Source organism: Miniopterus natalensis, chromosome 22, assembly GCF_054644295.1.
Source record: "Miniopterus natalensis isolate mMinNat1 chromosome 22, mMinNat1.hap1, whole genome shotgun sequence".
Taxonomy (NCBI): Eukaryota; Metazoa; Chordata; class Mammalia; order Chiroptera; family Miniopteridae; genus Miniopterus; species Miniopterus natalensis.
Genome location: NC_142102.1, coordinates 11684107 through 11711830, shown reverse-complemented (window position 1 = coordinate 11711830; position 27724 = coordinate 11684107). Strand labels below are relative to the sequence as shown.

The following is a 27724-nucleotide window of genomic DNA, read 5'->3' as shown; positions in this document are numbered from 1 at the left end:
AAGTCTGTCACAATTTAAGTCACAGTCACACAAAAACAGAACAGAACAAAACTAGCAACTCAGGTTAGTGTGATCATTTTATTAACAAAAGGAACCCATGGGGTTCAAACAAGAGTACAAAATACTGTCTTGGGTTCCCCCCCCCCCGTGGGTTAAATCATTACATATTTAATAATAAAAATTAAAAAAAAGCTTTCATAGTCAACTTATCAAACCCCCCCACCTATTGAATTTCTTACTGTGCAAAAAAATAAAAAAATTAAAAAAAATTAAAGTTCTGCCCACAGGAGGATTTTTTTTTTGCGTGCCCTCAGAGCTTCACATTTTCAATTTCAAAATTTTTGCATCAGAAAGAAAATCCTAAGGCGTGGTTTCTTTGGGAACCCAGCAAGGGAAAATACAAGCGGATACAAGAGCCAAATGTAAGTTTACCTTCACTTCCAAGTCGCCCCTGTTCCGATGTAGCATTTTCTACATCTGTAAAATAATTTCGCGATCGTGGAAAGGTTTGCAGCTTTGACCCACTGCCGAAGGTCGGGCGCACTGCTGGGAATTCAACGAGGCAGGTCGTACCCAAGCTGTTCTCCGAAGAGATGCACCATCAGTTATCTGGGCTGCTGTTTTCGGGGTTCGCTCCATGACTTCTCTGATGGAGGAGATTAAGTCACCCCGGGGAAGGGTCCCAGCAAGTGGCTGCTCTTCTATCTGGAGCCAGACCCCTCGATTTCCTCTCTTTCCACCGCACCCGGCTGCATTTTGTTTCTTCCCTTTGTCTTGGTGTCGTGGGAATGGAAAAAGTCTTGACAAGGCGTGTAAACTACGATTTAGAAGTCAACGAATCACGGGAGATGATCTTTTTTTTTAAAGCAGAAACGAAACTGCTCAGACAGAACTTCAACACATGGGCCCATTTTCAAGCACACTCCCAAACAGGCTGCATCGAAAGCCGAGGCAGGGGATCGCTCTGCGATGGTCTCGGTCCCACGCGTGTCGGTGGAACCATTTTGCGTGGTGGCTTTGAAACCGTGGCTCGCGTGGAAAGGTGCGCGGCCTGTCCGGGGGGGCGCCACAGAAATGCATGCATTGCACCTAATGTTTGTAGCAAGATCCCTGATCGAGCGGCCCACTGGGGTTTAGATCCAGAATTGGGCCTTGGGGGACTTTTCTGTTTCTGGCTGAAAACAGTGATCGGAAGGTACTGCTCCATTGGATGAAGTTGAGCTTTTCACGTGGGAAGCACCCGGGTTTCTAGATCAAACCCTAGGACACCTATGTCCCCAGCTGGTCCCCAGTCTCCATCGCGGGAACCCCCGCCTCCTGTCTCCTCTTGCCCAGAAATGCCCTCAGCTCACGGAACCCACAGATCCAACGACACAGCAGGGGGACGTGAGACCACGACTAGGAGGCCCGAGGGGAACAGGAAAAATACTTCCTAGATTTTTAGCAGCAACGTCATCCCCTCGCTCTCCATATCCTGAGGTTAAATGCTAACAAAATATTGCACCAGAGCAATACACTCACAGCTTAAACAGAATGACTGAAGAATTGGACAAGGGACAAGGCAGTGACTGCCACCGGGAGACGTGTGTCCCCCGCTAGGAGTAAAAAAATTCATGCCTTTCTAAAAACTGGCATTCCTACGGACTTTGCATTTATTTTGAAACACCCTTGGGCACGCGTCCACTCACTGCATCGAATGCTAACCGCGCAGGGTTTCCCCTTGGTTCGGTCTCAGATGCAGTGACGGGCGAGATAAGACACGACTGCAAAGCAGGAGACCCTCCAAACACCCGTCAGGCGGAGTTTTAAAACCAACCCCGATCGCCCGCTAGAGGTAGGTTAGGAAAAGGCCTTTCTCTTGGGTACTTTTCAAGTAATTCTAGAGATGCAACATTTGTCCCCCCTTCTTTTTCAGATAGACTCCTAGGTGAAAGTCAAACATGTATCCTGTTGAAGTGCTGAAAGAGGGTAGAAAAAATCGCGGCCTCCCACCAGATGGGTTTCCATGTTGAAATTCATCTTTCCCGTGGGAGCTGACCAGCCTTGAGGGGGACTCTTTCCAGGCTTCATCCTACTCCACTGCCCGATTACAAACCGCATCTTAAACCAGCCCTGAAACAGGCTGGTTTAAGGACCCCTAGGGCCATGGACTTTGGTCCTATGGGATCGGGAGGCAGCAGGCAGCCCCTGGCACCCGGGGGTCCCACTGTGTAGTGAGTGGGCTTTTTCCTGTCCCTGCACATCCCTGCGCTCCAAAATTGAGTCCCCTCCCAGGGCGCGCATGTTGCCCTGGTCACACACACTCCTGTCTCCCGGGTTGGCGCAGGCCTCCCCTCTCTTACTGTGTCCCCACTGGGACTCCCGTTAACACTCCATGGCATCATGCGTCCCTCCCATTCTTCGAAGGGGACGCACGGCCCTGCTGTCAACTCGGGCGACAGTCCTGTTGAAGTTCCTGAATTCTTTAATTGCTTGGTGTTGATGTGGTTATGTTCTTAGGTGAATCTTCCCTCGCTCGTCCCCAAAGAGGCAGGGGTGGGGGGAGAAGAGGCAATGCCCTTTGGTGCCTGCCGATCACAGCGGTTTCCGGACTACGCTCGCTCAGATGGGGACGGGCTGGGTCTCTCCTACGTGACTGGGATGTGGATCAACCTGCAAAGGAGAGCAGCCTGGGTTACGACTTTAAAAGGACTCGGATCTATTTCCGCTGACGCAATGGGGGTGATCACTAAGCCCCTAAGTCCCAGGAGGCGCTTCGCTTCTCCGTGGTCCATGGCCACATTCAACACCCTGCCCACACCACAGAGCTCAGGGACCGTCCTGTGCAAGGCGGCCAATGAAACAGTGATCATCTGCCGTCACTGTATAAAAAATCTGTTTAAATATGTATCCCTTGTGAATGAGGACTTAGCAACGAAGTGTCATTTGCAGACAGCACAATGCAAGTCAAGTTGAATGTATCTCTTGGGCCTTTGTCTACCTCTGAGTAGAGAGGAGGCGGCTGAAGGCGGAAGTCCCGAAGGCAGGCGAGCGCGGGGCAGCCGGCCTCCCCGTCCCAGCTGGGCGGCCGCGCGTAAGGGCGGCCCTGCCTGGACACCTCTTCCTCCGACACCACGTCCGTGTAATCCGGGGGAGCTGAAACGGAAAGGGAGCTGGGGTGAGATTAATCCACGCACAACCGAGTTCCATGAACCCCTCTGAACTCTTTTTAAAAAAAAAAAGTCTTTATTGATTTCAGAGAGAGAGAGAGGGATCGAGAGAGAGAAACATCAATGATGAGAATCAATGATTGACTGCCTCCTGCTCGCCCCCTGCTGGGGATCGAGGAGCCTGCAACCTGGTCATGTGCCCTGACCGGGAATCGAACCGCGAGCTCCTGGATCACAGGTCAACGCTCAGTGGCTTTTTTCCCCCTCTGAACTCTTACATAAACAAGAAGTTTCTCTAAAGTTGATGATAACACAACGGGCATGTTTTCATGTCTATGACACTGGAAAACGTGGAGTAGAGTCTACTTTGATTATACCCTAGTTTTTTGAGACATGTGTTATAGTCTAGGTAAAAAAAATCAAAAAAAAAAAAAAATCATTGAAATGTGGCTACAGAAGATCTACAGCACTGCGCTTCTATGCTGACTACTTTTTGTTGTTTTCCTATTTATACACCAGAATCAGCAAACGGGGATTTTATTTCTGGGTCTGGCATCGGCAGCTTCGCGTCCTAGACAAGCTAGGCTCTCAGAGGCCCGTCCGGGGAATAAGTCAGATGATTTTTACTAACAAGGAGAGGCCGCATAGTTGTGGTGGCAGCAGGGATTAAGGCCTGTGCGCTTGCCAGGTTCTACGTCCTGTTCTTGGGTGTTTTGTGTGTTAAGTTTCATTCTGAAAGAACCCAGAACCCGAACCCTTTACCTTCGGGCTGCTCCGGCAGTGTCAGCGCCCACCAGCTCAAGTCCACGCCGAACTGGCTGGCCACGCCGCAGTTCTGGCTGCCAAAGCCACTGTATGGGATTGTCCCGATCACTAAGGGCAGCTCCAGCATCAATTTTTTAGCACCAGGGATGTGAATATACACCTGTTATGCCAAAAAAAGAGAGAGAAGGAAATGAAATAGAAAGGCAACAAAAAAGCTTAACCTTCTAGAAAGAATAGCTGATTATTTTTTCACAGGAACAAATGCTACTGTCACCTGCCACCCCCTGTACCCCGCAATACAATTGTACGTTGTCCAGACCCAATAAAATAAAGAACAGGCCGCAAGACGAGCACACCAAGGACCGGGCACACTCGGGGATGGGGAGCCGTGGCCTTGACATACCTCATCGCTAGTGTGTGTGGCTTACACACATGATAACCACAGAAAATGAAGTACGTGCCTGCACTACCACAAACACCCGGAATGTGCCTTAATTTTTTTTTTTAATCTTCACCCAAGGATACTTTTTCTATTGCTTTTTGGGAGGGGTGGTTAGGAAGAGAGAAACATTGATGTGATGTGAGAGAGACACATGGATTGGTTGCCTCCTGCACAAGCACCCTGACCAGGGCTGGGGATGGAGCTGGCACCTGAGGTACTTGTCCTTGGCTGGAATCGAACCCGGGACCTTCAGTCTGCAGGCTGATGCTTTAACCACTGAGCCAAACTGGCCAGGGCTGCACCCTAGTTTTTTTATGTTATTTAATTAAATCCCATAGGGGGATCGTTTTTGCTTACAAAGGCCAGTGTTCATGTACTTCACAATTTATTGCAATGCTGTTGATCTGAAAGGACATTGCCCTAGGTGCCCAGCCTGCATATTCACAGTAACATGGACACGTTGCAGGTCAACTCTGCACACTTTTAGTCTTAAAAGGAGCGCAGCTTACGGCCAGGGAGTAGTCCACCCTGATGATGCGGCAGTCCAGGATGGACGGTGGGAGGGGCGGGATTTTGAGCATCTTTCCGTTCCACGTGTCGGTGCTCCCGGACGCGATGTGGTTCCCTCGCACGTTGGCCACCACGTGCCGGACGGTCTTCGTTTTCCCGCTCGCCAAGTACGTCTGGGTTTGGAAAATGGCAGCTTTGGGGACTATCAACCGGGAGGAACAATTCTCTATTTCTGCGTAGATTGGGATAGCTTCTCCTAAGGAAAAAAATTAAAAAAAACACCTTCAGAGACTTTCTGGAAAGTTCTCACCACGGTGGAAGAGAGCTGTTACCAATTAAAGCTGAAAGGTTGGCAACAAAACTGTAACAAATCAAGAAGCCTTGGAACTGTAACAAATTGAGAAGCCCCCAACGGAAAACGGATACTGTAAATCCCAGTGGGAGAAATGGAAATTCACTGCAGGTTGTGGCAGACACTGTTTTCTGATTGTTGCATTAGCCATTTTTCTAATGTAGCAATATTAGGTTACCAATTCTAAAGCTACGTAAATGACCAGCATCTTTAAAAAATGATAAGACCTACCCAGTAAACGACTGAGTGCCTTGTTAGGTACAAAAGATCCCTAACAAGCTCGGTGCCCCCCCAGGTAAAATCTGCGCCCCGCAAAAGAACTCAGCCTTTGCTTTTAAGGACTAGGTGGGAAGGCACGAAGAAAGCAATGGGTGGCGTAGGCAAGTTTTACATCCACGTGGTGCATCCGCCATCCTACCGCTCCCCATTCATTTGCAATAAGCCAGGACCCAGGAGGGGACCGGGTCCGCGAAACGGGATGGGGCCTGTCACAAATGGGAGTTGCACTATCAGTCGGACTGTTAAGCTTGCTAAGGCTCTGCATTCTCGCTCCGTATATTTGTATCCCCAGTGTGGGATTGGAAGGCCGGATAGTGTTTCCATACCGCAAGAGCTCTCTTCCGAGCAACACGGCTGTGGGGAGCCTCTTACAACGTTAGAACGTGACCCTGGCGCTCCCTGACTCTCCCCGTTTTTAGTCTCTGTGGCCACAGTAAGAGGACTGAAGTCAGGAATGCCCGCATTTTACTGGAACCTATCCACTCGGAAATATTTAAATATCAATTATTTATATGAAGAACAGTGACATCTTTTGTTTGTGTTTTTAAAATAGAATGTACTTCGTGAATGACAAAACACGCTATTTGAAAATCACTTAAAATCAGCCAATAAAATGAATGAATCTTCCACTGGGAATTCCAGAACATTCTGCTCACCGTTACAGTACCCCTTTCTTTCGATTTGGGCACTCAGCGAGACTGGGCCCGAGGTGAAGAACCAGCAGCCGACCATTTTCTCTTCAGTTTTCAACACTGGGGTCTGGGAAATTTCAAATGACAAAACAACTTTCATTAAACCAGTCTAGAACACTCACAAGACTTAAAATTATGTGTTAGTCTTCATTAAGTAGTTGTAAAGGGACGTCTTCCAAAACAGACAAACAAATCAACCTGTCTTATTTCACGTGACATATGAGACAGAATCTTACTGAAACACGAAGCATCCGAAATCGTTCCCTTTCTCGGAAAACGAAGGTGAATTTTCTCATCCACGTTGGGGTGACACCATCCTAGTCATTACGTTTCTGGGAAATGATATACCATCCCTTATAAAAGCAATCAAAACCTCCAGTATCTGTTAACAAGTCAGCACTACTATTTTAAGGCTTTCTATGTAGATCTGGGCAAAGGAGAAATGGCATAAAAACCAATGATCATAAATGTTCTATTTGTTTTGGCATTTAAAGCATGGACTAAACAAATGCCCCCTCTCTGGCCCCCTCCCACTTCAAAATGCATTATTAGGCAGATATTTCAAGTGTCTTTAACTCAGAATGGCTTTTGGCGTTTTGTGTAACAGCAGGAAAAGATACCCAGTGTTACGGATCTGAAAGATTATTGGACACGCCCCACTTTCCATTGTCCGGTATCAAGGGAAATGACACAAGATTTAAAAGGCTTGGGTTACAAGATGCGCAGACCACAGGCTCATTGTAAAACCCGAAAGTTACAATGTTTCTGTCTTTGTTTACAGAAAAGAATAGCAAAGGCTAAAGAGTATCTGTTTTTTGGCAAAAGATAAAATCTCTTTAAGTCATTTGCCACAATGGCCCCATAAATAGTTTAGTAATAGTTACCCTCTCAACTGTAATAGTTTTAGAGATAAAGACACTGGGCATGGTCAATTTTCGGAGGTGTTAAGCGGGTGGTAAGTCACAGCTATAAACCGGGTCGCTGGGTGCTGGTTATTTTACAATTTCGGCCACAAATATACAAACAGGGCGTATTTGTTATAGTTTCACAATCTAAAGATGAACATCAGAGTGAATTCTATTCCATTTTCCTGCGAAAACAGAGTTAAATAACTCCTAACTCTTGGCTTCTTTCCTTATCTTGAAAAACGTTGGCCAGAAAAAGAAACCTCCCGCACTAACTAAAATGCATCTTTGTAACATCAGTATCATGATGAAAAGTTTAAATCACCCCAGTATTTTTTATAAAGTAAAAAAAAATAAAAAACCATTCATTCATATTTAAATGAAGACCCATTAGGTCCCAGTAGCTATCACCAAAGTACAAGGTATAATTTTACATTATTTTGATAATATGGGTTTAGATAAAAGAACCTCGCTCATTAGCTCCCATCTTGCCTGCTCTGTTGTTACTTATCGCCTAATCTGTCTTATCCGTCTACAGTATTTTCTGGTGATTATTGGAAATTCAATGCTTTAATGTGGCCAGATCTGTCACGAGGAAATGATAATGGAAGGGTCCCCGAGACAGCTGCACGCACTGCACTTAATGCTAGAAAATGACACGCAAAATGGGATACATAGCATAATGGGGCGGGCCTCAGGAACGGGCTGGGCGTGATTAATACCCCTTCCTGATTACTGTCCCCCAACCTGCTGTTACTGGAGAGTTTAGAACACCCCCGCCCCGAGTGTGGCCGTCCGTCTAGGTCACGGCTCTCCGGGTTCGAGTTATCATCGTGACGCCCGGCTCGCGCGTTTCCAGCCTGCGTGACTTTTTGGGAAGCCGCCCAGAGCAGCCGGGGCCCCGATCAACAGTATTTAACACACACGCTTTGTAATTTGCTCAACCTAGAATCCATCCCAGATTGAGGGCGAGTGCCTGTGGGTTACAAGATGGTATCGGAAGGGGACAGGCCGGACGAGCGCTGAACTGGCTCGGGGAGGAAATGAAGCAGGAAGGGAGGGCGGGGGAGGGCAGGAAGGAGGGACACTTACGAGTAATGCTGGTGTGTTGACATCGATGTGACTAATCACCTGGAGTTCCCGCGTCACACTCTGGGCAGGTAGCTTGGGCCGGTCCAGGACGGCCCTCACGCAGTACTGGATGCTTCCGTACTTCCCAGTAAACGAGGTTCCTAAGAGTCTGGATAGAGCCAAAGAAATGAATGTATAAGTTTATATTTCAGTTAAACAAAGCCAGGAAATGAAAGAGAAAAAAAAAAAAATCACAAAAAACGTGACAGTAGCCTCACTTACCCAGATGGGAGTTGAAAGCTAAATGGAAATTCATGTTTTCCCGGTTCTAACAGGAGGATGCCTTGACCTAAAAAAGAGAATGCGTTTTATTTTAACCAAGGTTAGCGATAAATCAAGAAGTTCCACCACCTGATTCAGATGTTTTTTTGAAGGAGGGTTTTCCTGGCTGTCATGTCTAGTATATTCCAAAAAGTTCATTGAACGCAGATTTAGAGAATTAAAACTTGAATCAGTTTGTATCAAGCGTAACCCATATATATATATGTATATATATATATACATATATATATATATACACATATATATGGCTCCTGTTTAAAACTGTGGGCTTCATTTGAGGTCAAAATTTATAGCGTGTAGGTGTCAGGCACTTGGATATAATAGACCAATAATGCCAATCCTCAAGCCGTGGGAGGAAGGGACGCTAGACACTTGTACCGAGGCAGTGACCGCAGAGTGCAGGAGCCCGTGGGGGGCTGGGGACGGGCCCCCCGAGGATGACACCTGGCAGCGGGCGCCGGGTTGGCGTGGAGCGGTTCAGATGAAGAGAACAGCGTGAGGCAGGGCATGAGAGACATTTGTGGGGCACAGAGAGGCCCAGGATATCCAAAGAGGGTAAGACAGAGATTATGCTCCCTCTTCGTAGACAAAAAAAAAAAAAAAGGCAACATAGGAACTATAACATTTTAAAATGAGACCTGCCATCATCTCAGAGCCTAAGCAGGAAAAACAATTGAGGACGTTGATGAGTGTGGGTTACGGTGCTTGGAATCAAATCTTTGTTTTCTCTCTCTCTCATTTGTTTATTAAGAACTAAAGTTTCCCGACATGAATCACGCGTCCGTTTCTGTGGCACTGGGGACCACTTATGTCACAGGGAGGGGGGGTGTTTCGTTCGCTAATGGTCTTATACCCAAAGCCCGGAACTCAGGCACCCCTGCGCTGTGGGAGCTGGGAGACCACTGCAGAGTTAGGGTCTGGGGCTCAGGGACGGCGGAGGAGCTCCGGCAAGGTCACACAAGGTCAGCCTGCTGGTGGGTGACGGAGGACTGAAGCCTCCTCTCTGGTCTGTCTTGTTTCCCTACCGCAGTTTCGATAGGAATAACTAGTTGGATTGGACGAACAATGCCCAAGAATGACCTGAGGAGGTTATCTTGAAAAGAGACCCCATAGCCACACTTCCCCCCAACTCTCAGCAGTCTAAAGATCTCTTCGGGTGACTGGAACCAGTTAGGTTTGGAAATTAAATGACCCCGAGAATCTACAACCACGTAAAGTTGCTAATTTCTTCCACGCTACAGATATCAGGAGTGATCTCTCTTTTTTCTGTTTTTTTTTTTTTCTTCTTCTGTATGAAATCAACAAAAACTATAATTTTTTTTTAAAGTAAAACATATTTTTCTGCCAATGTTTGTTATGGTGCATTCTAAAAACAAGCGATCTAAGTTGTTTAGGTTTGAACGTTGCATCGCATCGGAACGGAAACACAGAATCTGACTTGTGAGCCAAAATGTTAGTCCAGATTTTACCCAAACATTTTTTTTCTAATTTTTTTTTTTGCTATTTTTTTCTCTAAGCAGGTTTAACTGCTGTTAATCCTGTATCTGTTTACTCAGTAGTCGTGGGCCCAGAGACAGAGTCCAAAGTCCTGGGCAAAAACAAGTTTCTTCTCTCTCCATGGCCCTTCCAGCCACCCCGAGAAGCTGTGTGGTGTCACCTTCGGGGGAGGCAGGCGTGAGCCACTTGCTCCTGGGAACCACAGTGACCGTGACAGGGCACCGAGGCAGGGAGCAGCTGCCACCTCCCACACTGCCGCTTGGTCATCCGAGGGAGACCTTTGGTTCCAAATAGGTTTCTCCCCGCTCCGGTTCTGGGGATCCCTCCCTCCCCACACACCGTGAGGAAACACCCGTGGGCAGCGTACTTGTCCACACAGCAGGACAAGGCAAAGCTGCCCACTCTGCTGATTCTGTACAAGACACAGCAAGGGTCAAAGATATCACGCCTTTTACTCTTGGAGGGGCCGGGATGTGTACTATTATTTTATGGCCCCAAACTGCAGCCGATGAGGCAGAAAAAAAAAAAAAAAAAAAAAGGAGCTACTAGCAACTAAAAGAAGATGGAGACACAATGTTCCTTGTAATTTCGGAACTGATGGATATCAATGTTTGCGCTTAATGCGAATGGTCCACCCCTAGGGTGGGTTCCCACGTGGAGACTGCGGACAAGCCTGCAAGGGGGACCTTTCCACCAGAGGCTCTTGCCACGCCCGGACCCCACTGTCTCTACAGGCCCATCGCTCCGGGGCTGGGGATGGTGGTGAGAAAGGAACAAAAGCAGCGAAAATTAATAATCTATGGCAGAGGCAGAGCTCTCCAGGTACCCGCGGCTCCCCAGAGACGGCGCCAAGGAACACTTCCTTTCAACCGCTGCCCCTCCGGAGGTTTTGCTAATTCATCCTGAACCAAGGATGCATCCTGAGCCACGAGGGAGCATCGAGATCCAGGACTGGGAGGAGGGGAGGCCCATGAAACACGGGGCGCCAGGCCACGGAACCTCACAGACCCGGGCTGCGCCCTCCAGTCCTCAGGCCAGAAGGGGCAAGACCCGGATCCCCAGACGCGGGATTCCCGACAGGTCGTCATCACGGGGTCTCCTTGACAACGGCTCACTCCCAGAGCGGTCCTCCAGGGTCCTGGGGCGCCAGGCGGAGGGGTCTCTGCACCCGCGGCGCGCGCCATCTCCCCGACGCGGCGAGGCGGGGGCGCAGGCATTGTTACCTGCGCGTCACCAGCGGCCACGCTGAGGCTCAGGCCCCGCACCCCGGGGTGGGGCGGAGGGGACTCCATCCCCGAAAGCCCGCGGCCGCACGCCTGGCAGGTGGGCATCTGCCCGGCGCGCCCCTTCCCAGCCCCTCCGGCGCCGCCGCGCTCACCGGCCGGGGCCTCGCGCAGGCTCAGGCGCACGTTCAGGAATTCCACCTCCGAGGCGCAGGCCGGGGCCGCGGGGCCGGCGCTCGGGCCCCAGGCGGCAGTGGCGCGGCCGTGGGCCTCCAGGCGCAGCGCGCGCAGGGCCACGGGCTCGGCCGCCTCCAGCAGCACGTGCCCCGCCACCGTCTCGCCGCGCGAGTAGCAGCCCTTGCGCTCGTCCCGGAACACCAGACCCAGGCTCTTCACGCGACCCTCGGCGCCCACCACGGCCGCCGCCTCGCCGCCCATCCCGCCAGAGAGGTCGGCAGGGGTCCGGATCCGGCGTCGGGAGCAGAGCGGCGCCGCTGTCACGGGCGCCCGGCGCACACGGAGGGCCGCAGCGGCGGCTGTGCGATGCCCGGTGGAGCCTAGCGCGCCGTGGGGCCTGTCCCTTTAACAAACCCCGCCGGGACTGGAAGCCGGCCGGGACGTCCCACCCCCGGCGCGCGCCCATAGGTCGGCTGCGAGCCATGCCTGGTGCCGATTGGTTGCGAATGACAACGGAGTCATTCCATTGGCGCCCCACGCAAGGGCCGGCGCAGGTAGGCAGTGCGTGATCGGCCCCTAGTGACCTATCAGGATACGCAGCTGTGCACGTGCACAGGCCGCTTATTGGCTGGGGCGAGGCACAGCCCCGGGCCACTGGCCAATAGGGAGGCGGTGCGCCCATGTGGACAGATTATGAGAAACAATATTTGCTCTGGAAGGGGCGGACCTGGGAATCCCGGGCGTGTGGCTTGTCCCCGTTCCCATGGTTACGAACGGGGGCGGGGCTTCCGGCGGCGTGGGGCTAGTCTGCAGGAGTCAGCTGGGCTCTTAACCAGAACCCGAGGCTGTGGCGGAACCGGCCGTGGTTCTGGTCCCGTCTGCAGCGCCCCAGAGGACGCACACGCCCTGGGAAGCGGAGCTCGGTAATATTTCCTTACGGGATCTGGGGACTTCCCTGGGCAGGTTGTCATGTCCTGATCCCCAGATTCCCGAGCCCCGCGTCTCCGGGGTTGCAGGACCCCCCCACTTTTCCTTGGGTGGGGAAGGAAGGCTGCGCCCCGCACCCCTGGGCTCGCAGTCTCTCTCGAGCTGGGAATGGCCCGACGAGTCCTGCTTCCTGCTGCTGCAGCTGAGGTCACGTCGTGCATCAGGCTGTTTCCAAACAACAGCCGCCACCCAGGTTTCTGCCCCCTCCCCGCCCCGCCCCCGAAAGGACTTATTGCCTTCGGTATGTCAGCCCAGGAGAACCTGCAGGGAGCTTTGAGAACTCGTCCACGCCCAGACACTCTTTCCTGCCTGACCTGCCTTCCATTGTCTTATCGGGTACATCTAGCGCAGCTGCCAGTATCTGGCCATCGTTTCCTAACCCTTTTAAATTCGCCCCCCACAAAAATTCCAAGTCAGTGAGCTAATACGGGTTGCTTAATCTCGTATTGAGATTTAAGAGCTGGCCTGATACAGCTACTACATATAAATGTAAATGTAAATATAAATTTTATATATATATATACATATATATACATATATACATACATATATATACATATATACATACATATATATATATATGTACACACACACACACACACACACACATATATTTTTAAAGGATCCCAAACTAACCCCTCCTGCCTGGCTCAGTGGTTGAGCGTTGACCTATGAACCAGGAGGTCACGGGTTTGATTCCAGGTCAGGGCACATGCCCTGGTTTCAGGCTCCATCCCCAGCAGAGGGCGCGCAGGAGGCAGCCGATTAATGACACTCCCTCATCACTGATGTTTCTATGTCTCTCCCTCTCTCCTTTTGTCTCTCTAAAATCAATAAAGACGTGTATTTTTAAAAAAAGGTTCTCAAACGAAAGATTGCCCTACTGTTCTCTTCGAGTTTCAATGACGAATGTGGCTCTTGAGTGAGGCTCCACAAGGCCAGAGTTTTCTCATCTCCTCTCAAAGACAGCGGGAAAAAGCTCACAAATTCATCTCTGCATAAAGTGCAGAAATACTGTTCTTTGTTTACCGTTTTTTGTTTATCCAGACTAGTCCCGGACCTGTGCTTGCTCTGCCTCTGTCCTTTACAACACTGCCTGACCTTGTGTATTTATCCGCATGTTGTCCATCACCCACACTCGAAACACAGAACTTTTCCTCATCATTGTCGTTACCTCTGGTACCTAACACAGAGTTCATGGGGGACTTGATTCCTCCATTTGGCTCAGAGAGGGACATGGTAGTGTCCCCACAGTCAAGGAGCAGCTTAAGCGCAACACTGCCTTCAGTCCGCAGGGAGCTTGGTGCGAACTTGCTCCCTTCTGCAGATCGGATAGGGCTGGAGAGTCCCTGCTGCCCCAGCCAGTGCAGAAGGATCTGAGCTCCGGGTGTCCCGTGGTCATCAGTCTGCAGCCCCTCTGGCTGTTTTGTCTTTTGCCCCCCAGCCTGGGGTTTAGAGTTCTCAGTGGGAACCGGGCGCAGCTGAGACCTCCCTCTGGACCTTCGGCTGCTGCATGTGGGACCCGGCCAGCCCTCTCTGCCTCCACACTTCCTACCCGTCTCCCTGCGGTCTCCGCTGTACGTCCTTGGTTATGAGGGTGACCTCCAGCTCATCTTCTATGGTTTTTCTCTATTTTACTTGTAATTCCAGTCTGGTCCTGGGAGAGTGTCAGTGTAGCTTCCCCTTAATGCACCCCCATCTTCTGTATTCTGTGGTGATATTTGAGACCTGTTATTACACATTTTTTATTTTATTGCCTCACGATTGAATAATATCTTCATTATATCAAATTTGGAACTGCATTGAGACTTTCTACGTAGCTCTGTGTAAGTTAAATGCATCTGTTCCTTTGTTTCCTCGATTCCTTGGCCTGCTGGGGAAGGGCCTGGGAATCCAGGGGCGGGTAGGCTCCCAGGTGCCCGAGGTGCCAGCTCATCCGGGAAGGGAGCCCGTGTGCCTTCCTCACGAGTCTTTAGCTCTCTCATCTGTCAACCTGTCAAACTTTACGATGCAGATCTTTCGCGGTTACACTGTCTTGCGTTTTTACGTTCTGTACCTCGGCATCAGGTATGTATTTAACTTGAGGACAATTTACAAATCAAAACAGAAACTTGCAATAAACAACCCTTTCCAGTTGTGGTTCTAAGAAGCTTCCGATCCCCTTGGGCTCGATTGATAAAGGATGGCATTTATCCTGCTCCGACGACGATGCTCGGCGCACGTTACGACAGAGGGGAACAGCTGGTGCACTGGGTTCATGCAAAGGTGAAGGTAATACAGCCGTAAAAGCCAAGAGGATGACAATTTTAAAAGGGGGCGATCGTTGTTATGACACCATTAACCTTTTTCTTCGAATTACCGCGCGCGTGGTCTTTTTTCAGAGGGCTCATCAAAGGTTTGCAGTAACAGCAACGAGTGGAAAAGAAACAATGTAGAATTTGCTGTCATTTTCCCCCTTCAGATCACTGCTTTCCCTAATCCGTTAAGAAATCAAGACCATTGGTGGGTTTCAACTTATTTTGAAAGTTTATAAAGCCCTGGCTGGTTTTATCAGTGGTTAGAGCATCAGCTCTCGGACTAAAGGGTCCCCGGTTCGATTCTGACCAGGGACACGTACCTCGGTTGCAGGCTCAATCCCCAGCCCCGGTCGGGGCACATGCCCGGGTTGTGGGCTCCTGGATCCCCAGCAGGGGGCGTGCAGGAGGCAGCTGATCCACGACTCTCACCATTGATGTTTCTCTCTCTCCCTCTCCCTTCCTCTCTCTGAAATCAATAAAAACATATAAAAAAATAAAATTGAAAAATTAAAAAAAGAACAGCTTTTTATCTGCTTTAACAGAACATCTCTTCAACAGCTCCATTCTCTTAAATGCACAGTAGTTAAGTCAGTGCCAAAGATTCTCGTTCTGCGATAACCCATTAAATCATCTTAAATACTGCGTCATTACGACAACTGAATGCAGCCAGATGTGATGTTTGTGGATTTAAAAGAAATACTTTTCTGAAGACACAGCTTCCTGGTTCCATGTTTCCCTAGCCCGTGGGCACAGCTGTTAAATCTCACTGCCTCCCTTTCCGCCGGTGGGTGTCACATACTTGACCAAAGCCCCAAAGAATGTCCCCCATGGCTTTTGATGGGTGCTTCTGCCGGATCTGCACCTGCCGTGATTTCGGTCCCCAGGCATGAACTTCTCACTCTGGAAATGCACAAGTTAGTGTGATCCCGCTTGGACAGGAGAGCGTTCATGTCAGGCCTGCAAGGTGCCCTGGGGCCTGTGAGTCGTGGTAAGTTTGCCAAGCCCAAAAGGACAGGATTCATCGCACCCAGGCTCGATAGAAGGTTGCATAAGAATTCCCTCCTAATAGGGTTTTATAACACTCTCCAAATAGTAACCAAATTCTGCCAGTTTCTACCCTGCATTACAATTAATTTTTAAAAATGTGTTTTTTATTGATTTCAGAGAGGAAGGGAGAGGGAGAGAGAGAGAGAAACATCAATGATGAGAGTCATGGATCGGCTGCCTCCTGCTCGCCCCCTGCTGGGGTTCGAGGTCCCCACAACCCAGGCATGTGCCCTGACCCGGAATCCAGCTGAGATCTCCTGGATCCTAGGTTGATGCTCCACCACTGAGCCATGCTGGCCGGGCACAATTTTTATTGTTTTTTTATCCCTACCTGAGGATATGTTTTTATTGATTTTAGAGAGAGAAGAAAGGAGAAAAAGAGATAAACATTGATGTGAGAGAGAAATATCAATTGATCGCCTCCTGTGTGCGTCCCCTCTGGTTGGAGATCGAACCTGCAACCTGGGTGTGTACCCTGACCGGGAATCGAACCTGCAACCTTTTGGTGCACCGGACAATGCTCTGACCAACTGAGCCGCACCAGCCAGGGCTGCAATTAGTTATTTATAAAAGGTGCAAGCTCTATAGTATTTGAAGTTTCCACATCACATGGGATTGGAAGTGAACTTTTGAACTTCTGATTTTATCAGTTTGGCATAAAAGTTGGCACGACTCAAAACCATGTATGTGATGAACCATCAAAAAGAGAGAAGCGGTTTGAAAGCTGTGTTATACGCCGTGTGCAGGAAGAGATAATGCAGTGCAAGGGGGCCCTAATGAACCCGGATTCCTGTCGGTGGTGGAATTACATGCCGGGTAATGTCCTCCCAAAAGCTGCCATGTCTCAGTCTGGAAGGATGCCCGTTGCTGATCCAACAAATCAATTGATAAGAAGTGTCTTTATTGCACCCAATAAAACAAAAACAAAACAAAACAGGAAAACACTGCAACCCCAAATAAACATACACGGCTCATAAAACAAATTGCTCACCTAAAATGAATTACACTCCAGGTTTGTTTTTTCCCCCCCAAAATAAATGGCAGCACAGAATATTCCATGATGTTTCTATCCCCAAAAGAGTAAAATTATAAACAGCACTAAAAGTAAATGTTTTCACGTTTCCATTCAGTTTAGTTTGTTTTTTTCTCCAATCTACAGGATTACCAAGAGCAAAATGTAAAAGAGAAAAAAAAATGAGTGGTAGAAATTGCCCGTTTTGTAAAATATAGGAAAAAATATACCATCTGTGATTGAGCACAGTTCTCCATATCCCATCTGTGGTCCAAACGCCGTTCTTAACAAAAGGGCTGAATCCGTTTGTCATTCAACATGATTTTTTAAAAAGTTTTTCTAAGAAGTCTACTTTTGTCACACACAGTTTTTCTTGGCATGGGGTTTTTTTTGAATGAAATAGTAAATGTGGCCTTCACCACAGTTTTCCAAATCTGTCATTTCATGGAAAGGGTTAAAATTCCTGAAAGCTCAGCTCAGCCAGTGTGGCTCAGTGGTTGGTCGTCGACCCATGAACCAGGAGGTCGCAGTTCGATTCCTGGTCAGGGCACAGGCCCGGGGTGCAGGCTCCTTGATCCCCAGCAGGGGGCGCGCAGGAGGCAGCTGATCCATGACTCTCATCATTGATATTTCTCTCTCTCTCCCTCACCCTCTCCCTTCTTCTCTCTGAAATCAATAAAGATGTATTTAATAATAAAAAAATGCAGTTGAACCCTGTGAGACAGACATTTGTTTCTTTACCCACTGATTAAGCAAATATTTATTGCAGAGATTCTTGTTCGAGGGGGTTTCAACGTATAAGGCAGCAATTTTCAACGCTTTTCATCTCACGGCAACATAAACTAATTACTAAAATTCTGCAGCACACCAAAAAATATATCTTTTGCTGACCTGACAAAAAAAAAAAGTATAATTTTGACTCACGCCCCCTCCCTCCTTCCCGCCCTCCCTTCCATTCTGTCTAAAAATCAATGGAAATAACACATCCTCAAGTGAAGATTAACAACAGCAACAAAAAGCCCCAACAGCTAAACACAATCAGTTTGTTCTTTAAGGTGTTTGATTAAAGCAAGCATCAGATTAATATATTACATATTACATACATTATATGTTACATACGTTATATATAATATGCTTGGCTATTTCTTCGCCAGGGAATGTTCTGGAGGCTCCGGTTTTCCTCTCTTCACTGTTCACTGTGATCACTGTTTTTAAGGATGTAGCCCCTACCCCACATTTTGCATAATTGCTGCAAGGAGAGGGCCGCCTGGTGGGGTTGTGAGTGTTGGTCTGTTTTCTGAGCCCTGAGCATCCCTGACTCTTGCAGGACTCGTGTTACGCTGCCCTCTTGTGGCAGCCACGTTACCTGCGCTCACATTTCAATTGTCTTTAGCTGGCTTCTACCCCATGATCCAGGATGGCACCTGGTGTTGAGAGAGAGAGAGAGAGAGAGAGAGGAGAGAGAGAGAGCACTCTCTTTGCAGGGAGGTGAGTTTTTTTTCTTTATTTCAAGGACCTTCTTTCTCGATGTCCAGCATATTTCATGGACTGAATCTCAGAACCTTTCCCTAAATCGTCCCTGAGAGTGGAGACGAACACCACTGCTTTAAGAGAATGGTAGAATTTGGACTCTAAGAATAATTGGGATCATTTTTGTATCATTGTCATTTAATTACCTGTAGAAAATCTGCCTGCCACTTTTTACTGTCACGCAAAACCTTGAAAAATTTCTCTTCAAGTGATTGCCCAATGGGTGTTAACAAAACCAACCCTGATCTGAGTCTGGGTACTACCCTGCCTCTCTCTGCCTCTCTGTCTGTCTCTGTCTCTCTGTCTCTTTCTCTCTCAAGCCCTGATATTAATGCACATAAGTGGGTCTGAAGCCTAAAGCCATAGACCATGGGTGCAAGGAAAAGGCACCTCTATCTGAGTGGAGGAAAAGGTACCCAGCCTAGACCCAGCTCTGGGGCCTGTATCTTTGGGCTCGGTCCCTACTTGTCCCTTGTTAGACATATTTTTAGAAATTTTATTTATTTTTTAAAGAGTGAGGAAGGGAGAGGGAGAGAAAGAAATGGTCAGCTGCCTCCTGCACACCCCCTACTGGGGATCAAGCCCACAACATGGGCATGTGCCCTGACCAGGAATTGAACGGGGGACTTCTTGGTTCACCGGCCGGCACTCAACCGCTGAGCCACACTGTAGGTTACTTCGCCTGTTCTAGAACTTCCTATACGTGGGATCCTAGAGGATACAGTGTTTGGTGTCTGTCTCCTTTCACTCAACCTAAAGCCACACTGTTGCAAAACCCAGCAGCCAGCCCCCCTTTTATTGCCAAGAGGGAACCTCTGTGACTAACGCATCCTTTCTCTTGTGGATAGACGTTCGGATTATGTCCAGCTCTGGGCTATTACGAATGGAGCTGTTTGGAGCATTCTGATGGCACCCACGTTTTGTGGACAGCACTGCCAGGGGACAGAATTCCTGACCCACAGGGTAGGCTGTTTTAATTGCATTGGAAAGTGACATAGGAAATTTTAGCTAGTTCTTAAAAAAAAAAAAAAAATCTTCCTCCCCTACTCCCACTTTATCAATGTTCATTGTTCAGCTCAGACGTTTACCCCCAGGCAAGAGTCGCAACATTTAGAATAATTTCCTATTCTTTGGTTTCCTGGCGACCAGTCCTTCAAATCCCTTTTTTAACGAAGGGCGAGTGGATACATTCATCAGAGTCTTGTGTTCGGCAAGTGTTGCCTCTACGTCTTTGTTGGAGCTTGACCAAAAAACAAAATAAAACAAAAAAACGTATTTAAAAAAAAAAAAAAGACGGTAATGGGGAGGCAGGGACCCGGCAAAACCGGTCCTGCGGGAGGCGAGGCCGCGCCTGGCTGCCTTGCTGCGCGCGGGCGCCACCTGGCGTCGGCCGGGCGCAGTGAAATCAGCCTCGCCCTGGGGGCATCTCTTGCCAAAAAAACCCCCAGAGAGCTCTTCTCAGCACCCTTGGCTTTCATCGCGCCCCCTCTGGAAAGGGCTCCTGGATGAGCCTCCCCCCAAGTTCTTCCTGCACCGAGAGGCCCCAAACATTGGTCATTGATCCCAGTAGCACCGCTACCATGGACAGCAGCCCGGACTGCGCTGCCTCCAGCCTTGCGCCCCCCCTCCCCCTTCCCCTCGGCCCTTCTCACTGCTCCTCCCCTGGGCCGCCCGGACGTCTTTGCAAGGATGGAGGCTCATTTAAAAAAAATTCTCCAGGGTGCCCGGCTGGTGTGGCTCAGCGGTTGAGCATCAGCCTATGAACCAGGAGGTCACCGGTTCGATTCCCGGTCAGGGCACATACCCAGGTTGCGGGCCCCTCGATCCCCAGCAGGGGGCGTGCAGGAGGCAGCCGATCAATGACTCTCATCATTGATGTTTCTCTCTCCCTCTCTCCCTCTCTCTCTCTCTCCCCCTTCCTCTCTGAAATAAATAAAAACAATATTTAAAAATTCCTCCAGGGAAGGGGACTGAAAATTACTGAGAACCACTTCTCTTGGGATAGGTGTGCCAGGTGGTGGGGCGTTTCATAGTTAATATCCCAACAGGCCCCGGGCAGCAGCTCTCACGATCCCATTTCATCCACGGGGAAAGTGCGATCCAGAGAGGTGAAGTATTTTCCCCAAGGCCACACAGCCGTTTCAGGAAGACCCAGCTTTCAAACTCACCACTGACTGTTTCTTCCCAGGACAATAGCACTTTCCCGGAGTCCGATGTTCCCCCCACCTCGCTGGCCCCCTTCACGTCTTGCCTTGTTCTCCTGGGAGGCTTATAAACCGCCGTTACTCTTGCTTTAGGCGCCACATGTCACAGGGATGGGAGGGACTCCAGTCGGCCTTCACAGACTGACCCTGGTCAGCCATCCATTCTCCGTCCAATCTCCCCTGTGACTCAGGGCTCTTTGCTTGTGGAAAAGAAAGGATAGTGCCCTGGGATTCGAACTGCTTTGGTCCTTTATCTCCATTTTCCCAGAAAGTGAAATAACTAGAAAAATTGGAATTCAGATCAGGAAGAGTCCTGGAAAATTCGCTTGGAGCCAACGAGAAGGAAGTAGGCACGGAGGCTGTGTGGAAACGGACATGTGATTGCTTGGACCGCAGTCCTAAGGCCCTGTGATTATTATTAGAAGAGGGTCTTGGGGACTATGGCTCATTTCCCCGAGGTTTCTCCATCCCCATAGCTGTGAGCAGGGGTCATTTCCAGTAATTCTCAGATGACAGTTTTGGGAGAACTTGGGGGGAAGGCACCACGAGCACATCCCAGGGCTGTCTTTGAATGTAAATTAAATTTTCTTTAAAAATAGTTTGTTCTTAAGAGACGTCCAAGCTGTGTGTGGCTGAGAAAGTCCTCGTGACGGATGTGATCTGGGCCGGTGTCCTTGGCAAGTCTGCCAGGACAAGGGGGGAGCCAAGGTCCTCTTGTTGGGACCTAACCGTCCCTCCACCCACATGTCCATCCCTCCATCCATCTGCCCAGCACCTGGGTGAGGCGCATATTGAGACAGACAGAGAAAAAGTGATGCAGTTAAAGAGCTCAGAGCCTCCAAGGAGCTCAGAGCCTCTCAGAGAAGACAGGCTTGTCACTAGACAATGATAATAAATTTTGACTTTGCTGTGATAGAGGTGGGCATGGTGGATGGTGGAGAGACTCAGAGGCAGGATTTCATTTAGGCTCAGGAGAGGAAGGGGGAGCCGGTTTTCAGGAGGAGCTGACAATTTTGGCGAACCTGGAAAAAAGTATGAGTTATGTCACCAGGTGACTCAGAGGGTTGGCCGTTGGGTAGAGGGTACTGGGGAGAGAGGTGGAGGAAGGAGTGGAAGGCAAATTGTAGATTTCTGGCCGGGCACTTGCCTCATCGGACGCAGCAGGACCTTCAATATAGTCACTTTGATTTTTTATTTAAAAATTAAAAAAAGTTTTTATTGATTTCAGAGAGAGAGGAAGGGAGAGGGAGAGAGAGAGAAACATCGATGATGAGAGTCATGGATCGGCTGCCTCCTGCTCGCCCCCTGCTGGGGATCGAGGGGCCGGCACCCCAGGCCTGTGCCCTGACCGGGAATCAAACCGCGACCTCCTGGATCCTAGGTCGAGGCTCAATCGCTGAGCCACACCGGCCAGGCAGCATAGTCGCTTTTAGAAGGGAGTGACTTTACCCCAGTGGATGTCGGGACAACTTGAAATTCTACTTGAATCTATAGTAGCAGACATAGACCGTGTGTCTGGCCGCAGACTAACTGGAATGGAGTTAGGGTGGGCGGCGAGGTCCCACTTGGTTTAGAGGGAGCTTCCGCCCAGAGAGCGTGAGGCATCAGTAAAACCAGCAGATGTGCCCGTGGAATTGAACTGGGCATCGCTGGGTGACACCCTGGGACAGGATGGAAGAGACCGAACCCCATAGATTATAATTTTGGGCAAATGTACTAGATGGGCTACAGATTGTATTTTCCATGTCTTCATGACTCACGTTTGCAATGACTAATAGCTGGGGACAGTTCCCAGTGGCACAGACGTCTTTGGTATTTTTTAATACAAAATTAGTCATGTGGATTCCCTGGGACTTTGTGTTTTATTCCCCCCCCCCCATTTCTCTCTCTCTCTGTGTCTTTGTCTCTCTCTCTCTCTCTGTATCTCTGTAGCTCTCTCACCCTCTCCTCAATCTCTGTGTGTGCACTCCTGCAAGCGTGTGTGTGTGTGTGTGTGTGTGTGTGAGATACGCATGAAAAGCAGAGAGGACCGGGTCTCTGCTCAGAATTCAGACAAGTGCCTCTTCTGGTCAGAATGACGACAGGATCTGAAAGTCGCGCCTTTGATCAGCGAGCTCAGCGGGCGGATGATCCTTTTGTTCCGCAGCCGGTGCAGCTTGCAGAGTGTTTATTTGGCAACGGAGAGAAGGTCACCGTTCTAAGGCAGTTCAGAAACCAAATGTTCCCATCATATGGCAGCTCCCTCACAGAGCACCCCTTGGCTTTGTCGCTTTCTCTTAGGGTGTGTGTGTGTGTGAGAGGGAGAGAGGGAGGGAGGGAGTGAGAGCTGGTGGTTGGAGGTCTGTTCATTGCAGAAGTCAGAGCAAGGAAACTATTTTTGTCCCAAGGTGAGTTTTCAATAAGAAAAGGGGGTGGTGGGAACGTATAGCTGAGCTCCGTGGGACATGTAGAAGCAGAGAAACTTGAATCAGGCTGCCTTTTTTTTTTTTTGCCCTCCAGGCCTTTCTTTTTAAGCCGCTTTGGCATCGGGAACAGCCCCACCTGAGACAGAAAACCTCTGTCACTAGCGCCTGCAGAATGTGCCTCTTTACCGCCCCCTGTTGGTCAGGAAGATGTCAGGGCTCAGCCTGGAGGTAGTTTGAAGGTGTCTCTGGGTCCTGCTGGGCCGTCCCCAAGGGAAGCCTCCGAGGCAGTGGGTTCTGGAGGCGATGTCAGCTGCCCTCCCCCAGAGCTGGACTCAGGGCAGGCGTCACAGCCGCCACTCATCGGTGTTGACCTGGACCCGTAGAGACCCACGCATCCCGTTTCACAAACAGCGGTGGAAAGTCGTTCACAGGCGCAAACTGCCTCTCCAAACAATTCCAAGGCAAGATAAAGCGCACCCAAGGACTCCAGGGTTAGGAGCGTGTTAAACACGGTCCCAGCCTCCGGGGTGCTAATTAGGAAGACCCCGGGAAGTGTCTAGATGTTTAATCACAGCCACGGCTCAAAGCACCGATCGCCGCCCGTTAACCCGCCGTCTGCGTGATGTTTATTTTCACTTCTCTTGGGTACGGTCAGCGTGTCTAGTTTTGTCCGTCAAGGCCTCAGGTTGGGTGTGTTTGGTTAACATCTGTCAGGACGAAGGTCTTACCCTTAATTGGTGCCATCTGCAAAAGAGGAGGGGTGCGGGGAGGGGTCTCCGAAAGCTGGAAGGCCTAGCACTTTTACGGCTTGCAAAAATACTGGGGTGTATCTGTTAAGCTCGTGTTGGGGACATAAATCCAGCCATATGATAGGAAGCGTTGCGTCACCTCAAGCACCTCATTTCCATCAGTTCTCTCAAGTCATTCCCGTCATTGCCCCCGGCCTGAAACTTTCTTTCCCAGTGTTCTCAACGCGTCGCAACCAGGTCTTTCTCTGTGGCTCTTGAAGAGGAACAGAGATATTTGGGTGATGATGCCGGATACAGGTGACCGGGAGATGGCCCGCTGTAGGTGGCACTCCGTCCGGGAGCCGCTAAAGGCAAAACCATGTCTGTTGATTTTCAAGTAGAATTAGGTGTGTGGGGGGTTATCTTTCAGAGTTGGCTAAAAAAATAAAAAATAAAAAAAATGAACGCGTGCTTTCTAAGGTCTAATTAAGATCTTTCGTCAGGAATCATAGAAAGAACTGTATGTGAGGTCCCTGGGGACAATGGGAACCGTTGGGCCTTTTTGTGTAATAGAATGTCATGATTCAAGGAAGTTGCCTTTAAAAAAAAAAAAAAAAATATATATATATATATATTTTAACCAAGGCTTGGAAATAGCAAAAAGCAGCCCTCCTCATTACACTATGTTGGAGCGACCCCCCCCGGCCTTGTATATGTACATTTGGGGTGAGATGCGTGGATCAGTCCGGTCTCGGAGACGGGAGGCCCCGCGTCAGGGTGATTGGATTCCGGTTCTGTTCCGCTCTGGCTTCACCCTTAGTCTTTATCTGCTGGTCCACCATCGTCGACGTCTCTGGTTTCCAATCCAGAAACGTGAGAAAAAAGTGAATTTGGAGAAAGACTCCGTGCGAAACCCCCACACCCAGGACCAGGCCCCCTATGGACGCGATAAGGTCGCGGGGGATGCAGACTTGTCACGCGTCCCCGATGCACCGTCAGCCGGCTGTTTGGAACATGGTGCCATAAAGAGCGCTCCCCAGTCCCTGGGAGGCTGCGGGAGGCTGTGTAGGGCTAAGCGCAGGTGAAAGCCCTAAGTTCCTATCACAAGGCCGAGTGTCAAATGACCATCAGCCCCCTAAGTGCTCCTTCATGTCCCCCGCCATCGGGCTCTGTTCAGGACAGCGCAGCTCACGCCTGTAGCGCTTGGTCCGTCTGGTGGCAGGAGTTTAGGATTCAGGGCTCATCGTCACTGTCGACGCCAAGGCGCTGAAACGTGGGCATCGCAAGGTCCTTCCCTTGAAAGAGGTGCAGAGACGTCTAGAAGGCGCCCTTGGTTTTGAGCTCGGAGGGAGTAGCTCTGTTTGGGAAGGGGGGTGGATGTTGGCTAGGTAATGAGGCCCCGTGTTGGATGCAGTCGAGGGTTCCAGGTTAACTGGCCTTAGTCCCCAGCTTCATGTACCGTGTGGGCTGAGCTACGAGTGGCCTTTTCTTGAACCTGGACCATGTTGATAAATCACCTATTTATCATTAATGTCAAAGAGTTAAGATTGAGCCCTTCTGCCCTGGCCCGTGTGGCTCAGGGGGGTTGGGGCATCATCCCATGCACAGGAAGGTCATAGGTTTGATTCCTGGTCTGGGCACCTATGTGGGTTGTGGGTTCGATCCCCAGTCTGGGTGCATGCGGGAGGCAACTGATTGATTCTCTCTCTCTCTCTCTCTCTCTCTCTCTCTCTCTCTCTCTCTCTCTTTCTCTCTCAAATCACTAATAATAATAAAAGAATAAGCCCCTTCCCCCCCATTTAGCTTCCAGTGGTTGGAGCTCCTTCCCTGATAGGTAATCCATAGGAGTTCAGCCCTCTTTGTAACTCTCACCAAGTTCAAAGAACAGATTATAAACACGGAAAGCCCACAGGATAGAGGGGAAGGTCACTTCAAATGGGAGACTGACCATCGGGCAGAATAAACAGTGGGGAACCTTAAAACATTTTGATGATTGAGAACTTTCAGGGATATTTTTTTCTGCGTGAGAGAGACACATTGATCAGTTGCCTCCCCCACTGGCCCCGACAGGGGCGGGGAACGAACCTGCAACTGAGGTACGTGCCCTTGACCGGGAATCGAACCCGAGACTCTTCAGTCTGCGGGCTGACGCTCTAACCACTGAGCCACGCTGGCCAGGGCCGGAAGCATTTCTTAACTCCTAGAAGAAAGAGAGAGCCATGGACCGTCATCGACCACCGGCTCCCCATCAGGTCCCGGCTCCTCCAATGCAAGAGAAAACCCAGAGGCAGAACAAGAGGGACTGATTTGCATTCTGAGGCATGAAACGCAGCCAGCGCCGCCGGGTTTAAATGCTCCGTCTGGTCTGTGATGTCTTCATCAGGCCATCGGGAGGCTCCCCGGGAGCCTGTCAGGCCCGGTTTCCATGGCGCTTCCTCGGGAAGCCTTGTGGGCTGTCTCCCTGCCAGCAACAGGGGCAGGAGAAAACTATCGTGTCTTTCCCATGTTGCAGAGCTGCTAGGAAGGACTGTTTGTAAAAGATGCATCCTCATGCCCGGCCGACGTGGCTCAGCAGTTGAGTGTGACCCATGAACCAAGAGGTCGCGGTTCGATTCCCGGTCAGGGCACAGGCCCGGGGTGCAGGCTCCTCGATCCCCAGCAGGGGGCGTGCAGGAGGCAGCCAATCGATGACTCTCATCATTGATGTTTCTCTCTCTCTCCCTCTCCCTTCCTCTCTCTGAAGTCAATAAAAAAACCATAATTTTTTAAAAAACAACTGCTTCCCATTTCCCACTCCAACCCCGGGAGCCTTGTCTCTGTTTTTTTCCCTCTCCGTGGCCCTCCTGTCTGCAGAATGTCCCCGCGCACTCCCACACGTGGCCGCCCTCTTCCTGCCACACTTGCCCCCTGCTTGTCCCCAGGGGAGGGGAGTCTGTTGCCGCTGTGAAGGCCACCCAGCAGGGTTTTAATTTCTTAGCCTCAGGAATGCGACGCCCGGGTTTCGCTGAGAGTGGGCCAGGGCTCGGGGAGCGGAGCGAGGGCGGGAACGGTGACAGTTGCAGGGAGCCCACCCGTGCCAGCAGGAGGGAAATGTCACTGCGGAGCATATGGGGAGCCCGGAATCGTTGTCAGCAGCCCAGATCGGGGCTGCGCCACCTGGGCAGCTCTATGGTGGCTTTTTTTGAAGGAAGCATTTCATGAAACTCCCTGACATGCCATTGGCAGAGGAGATGCCTAGCCTACCGGCCCTACGGAGCTGTCCACGGTCCTAAGTATATATCTGGGTGTCATTTTAAAAGCCTGCATTGTCTTCCTTGGTGTGGATTGTGTGCCATTAAATTTATCTACCAGAACCTTGATTTGGGGATATTTGGTTTGTTTCCATTTTTAAAAACTGATTCTAAACAATGCTATAGCCCAGCTGGCATGGCTCAGTGGTTGAGTGTCGACCTATGAACCAGGAGGCCGTGGTTTGATTCTGGGTCAGGGCACATACCCGGGGTGCGGGCTCCTTGATCCCCAGCAGGGGGCGTGCAGGAGGCACCCGATCCAGGACTCTCATCACGGATGTTTCTCTCTCCCCCTGTCCCTTCCTCTCTGAAATAAAAAAAATAAAAAGATAAAAAGTATTAACAAAAAAAGTGAATATAATCAATAATATTTAAGAAAACAAACCAATGCTGTAGTGAGCATCCTTTTATATACATATTTGTGTAGTTTACTGGTAACTTTTAAGCCAGATCAAAGAATGCCATATATTTCTAAGACTTTTGATACTTAATTCCAAGCTGGTCCCTAGAAGAAACGTAAGCCAGTTAATGCATCCCCCAGCTATGTGACGTCACCACAAAACTTAGACCCACTATTTCATTCATAAGCGTGTGTGTCTATTTATATTTCCACATAGGAAATATCCTGAAAGGTAATGGGGAAACATGATTAAGCGGGGCCTCCACGTCGAGGGGGAAGCTTGAGATGTTCAGAGGCCACCAGCGTTTCCAGCAGGATGCTCTCCAGGGGACCACACCCAGGAGGTTCCCAGGAAGAGAAACTGTTCCCTGAGGTGCTCGGCCTGGGAAACAGCGCACGTGCTGATTCACAACGGACACG

General features: G+C 49.8%; 1 protein-coding gene and 1 long non-coding RNA gene across 2 annotated transcripts in view; one reads left to right on the top strand and one right to left on the bottom strand.

The window, feature by feature from the left end:
* The window catches only part of LOC107525542 (uncharacterized), a 365360-nt gene that overhangs the window by 73237 nt on the left and 264399 nt on the right, over nucleotides 1-27724 (top strand). The window lies entirely within an intron of this gene.
* Nucleotides 140-11712, bottom strand: ARRDC4 (arrestin domain containing 4). Its single transcript, XM_087829087.1, has 8 exons — nucleotides 11383-11712; nucleotides 8448-8514; nucleotides 8187-8334; nucleotides 6154-6256; nucleotides 4866-5122; nucleotides 3912-4074; nucleotides 2981-3135; nucleotides 140-2652 (listed from the first exon to the last, which is right to left on the bottom strand). The coding sequence occupies exons 1-8, from the start codon at nucleotides 11663-11665 to the stop codon at nucleotides 2602-2604; spliced, it is 1227 nt and encodes a 408-aa protein (XP_087685213.1). The 5' UTR covers nucleotides 11666-11712; the 3' UTR covers nucleotides 140-2601.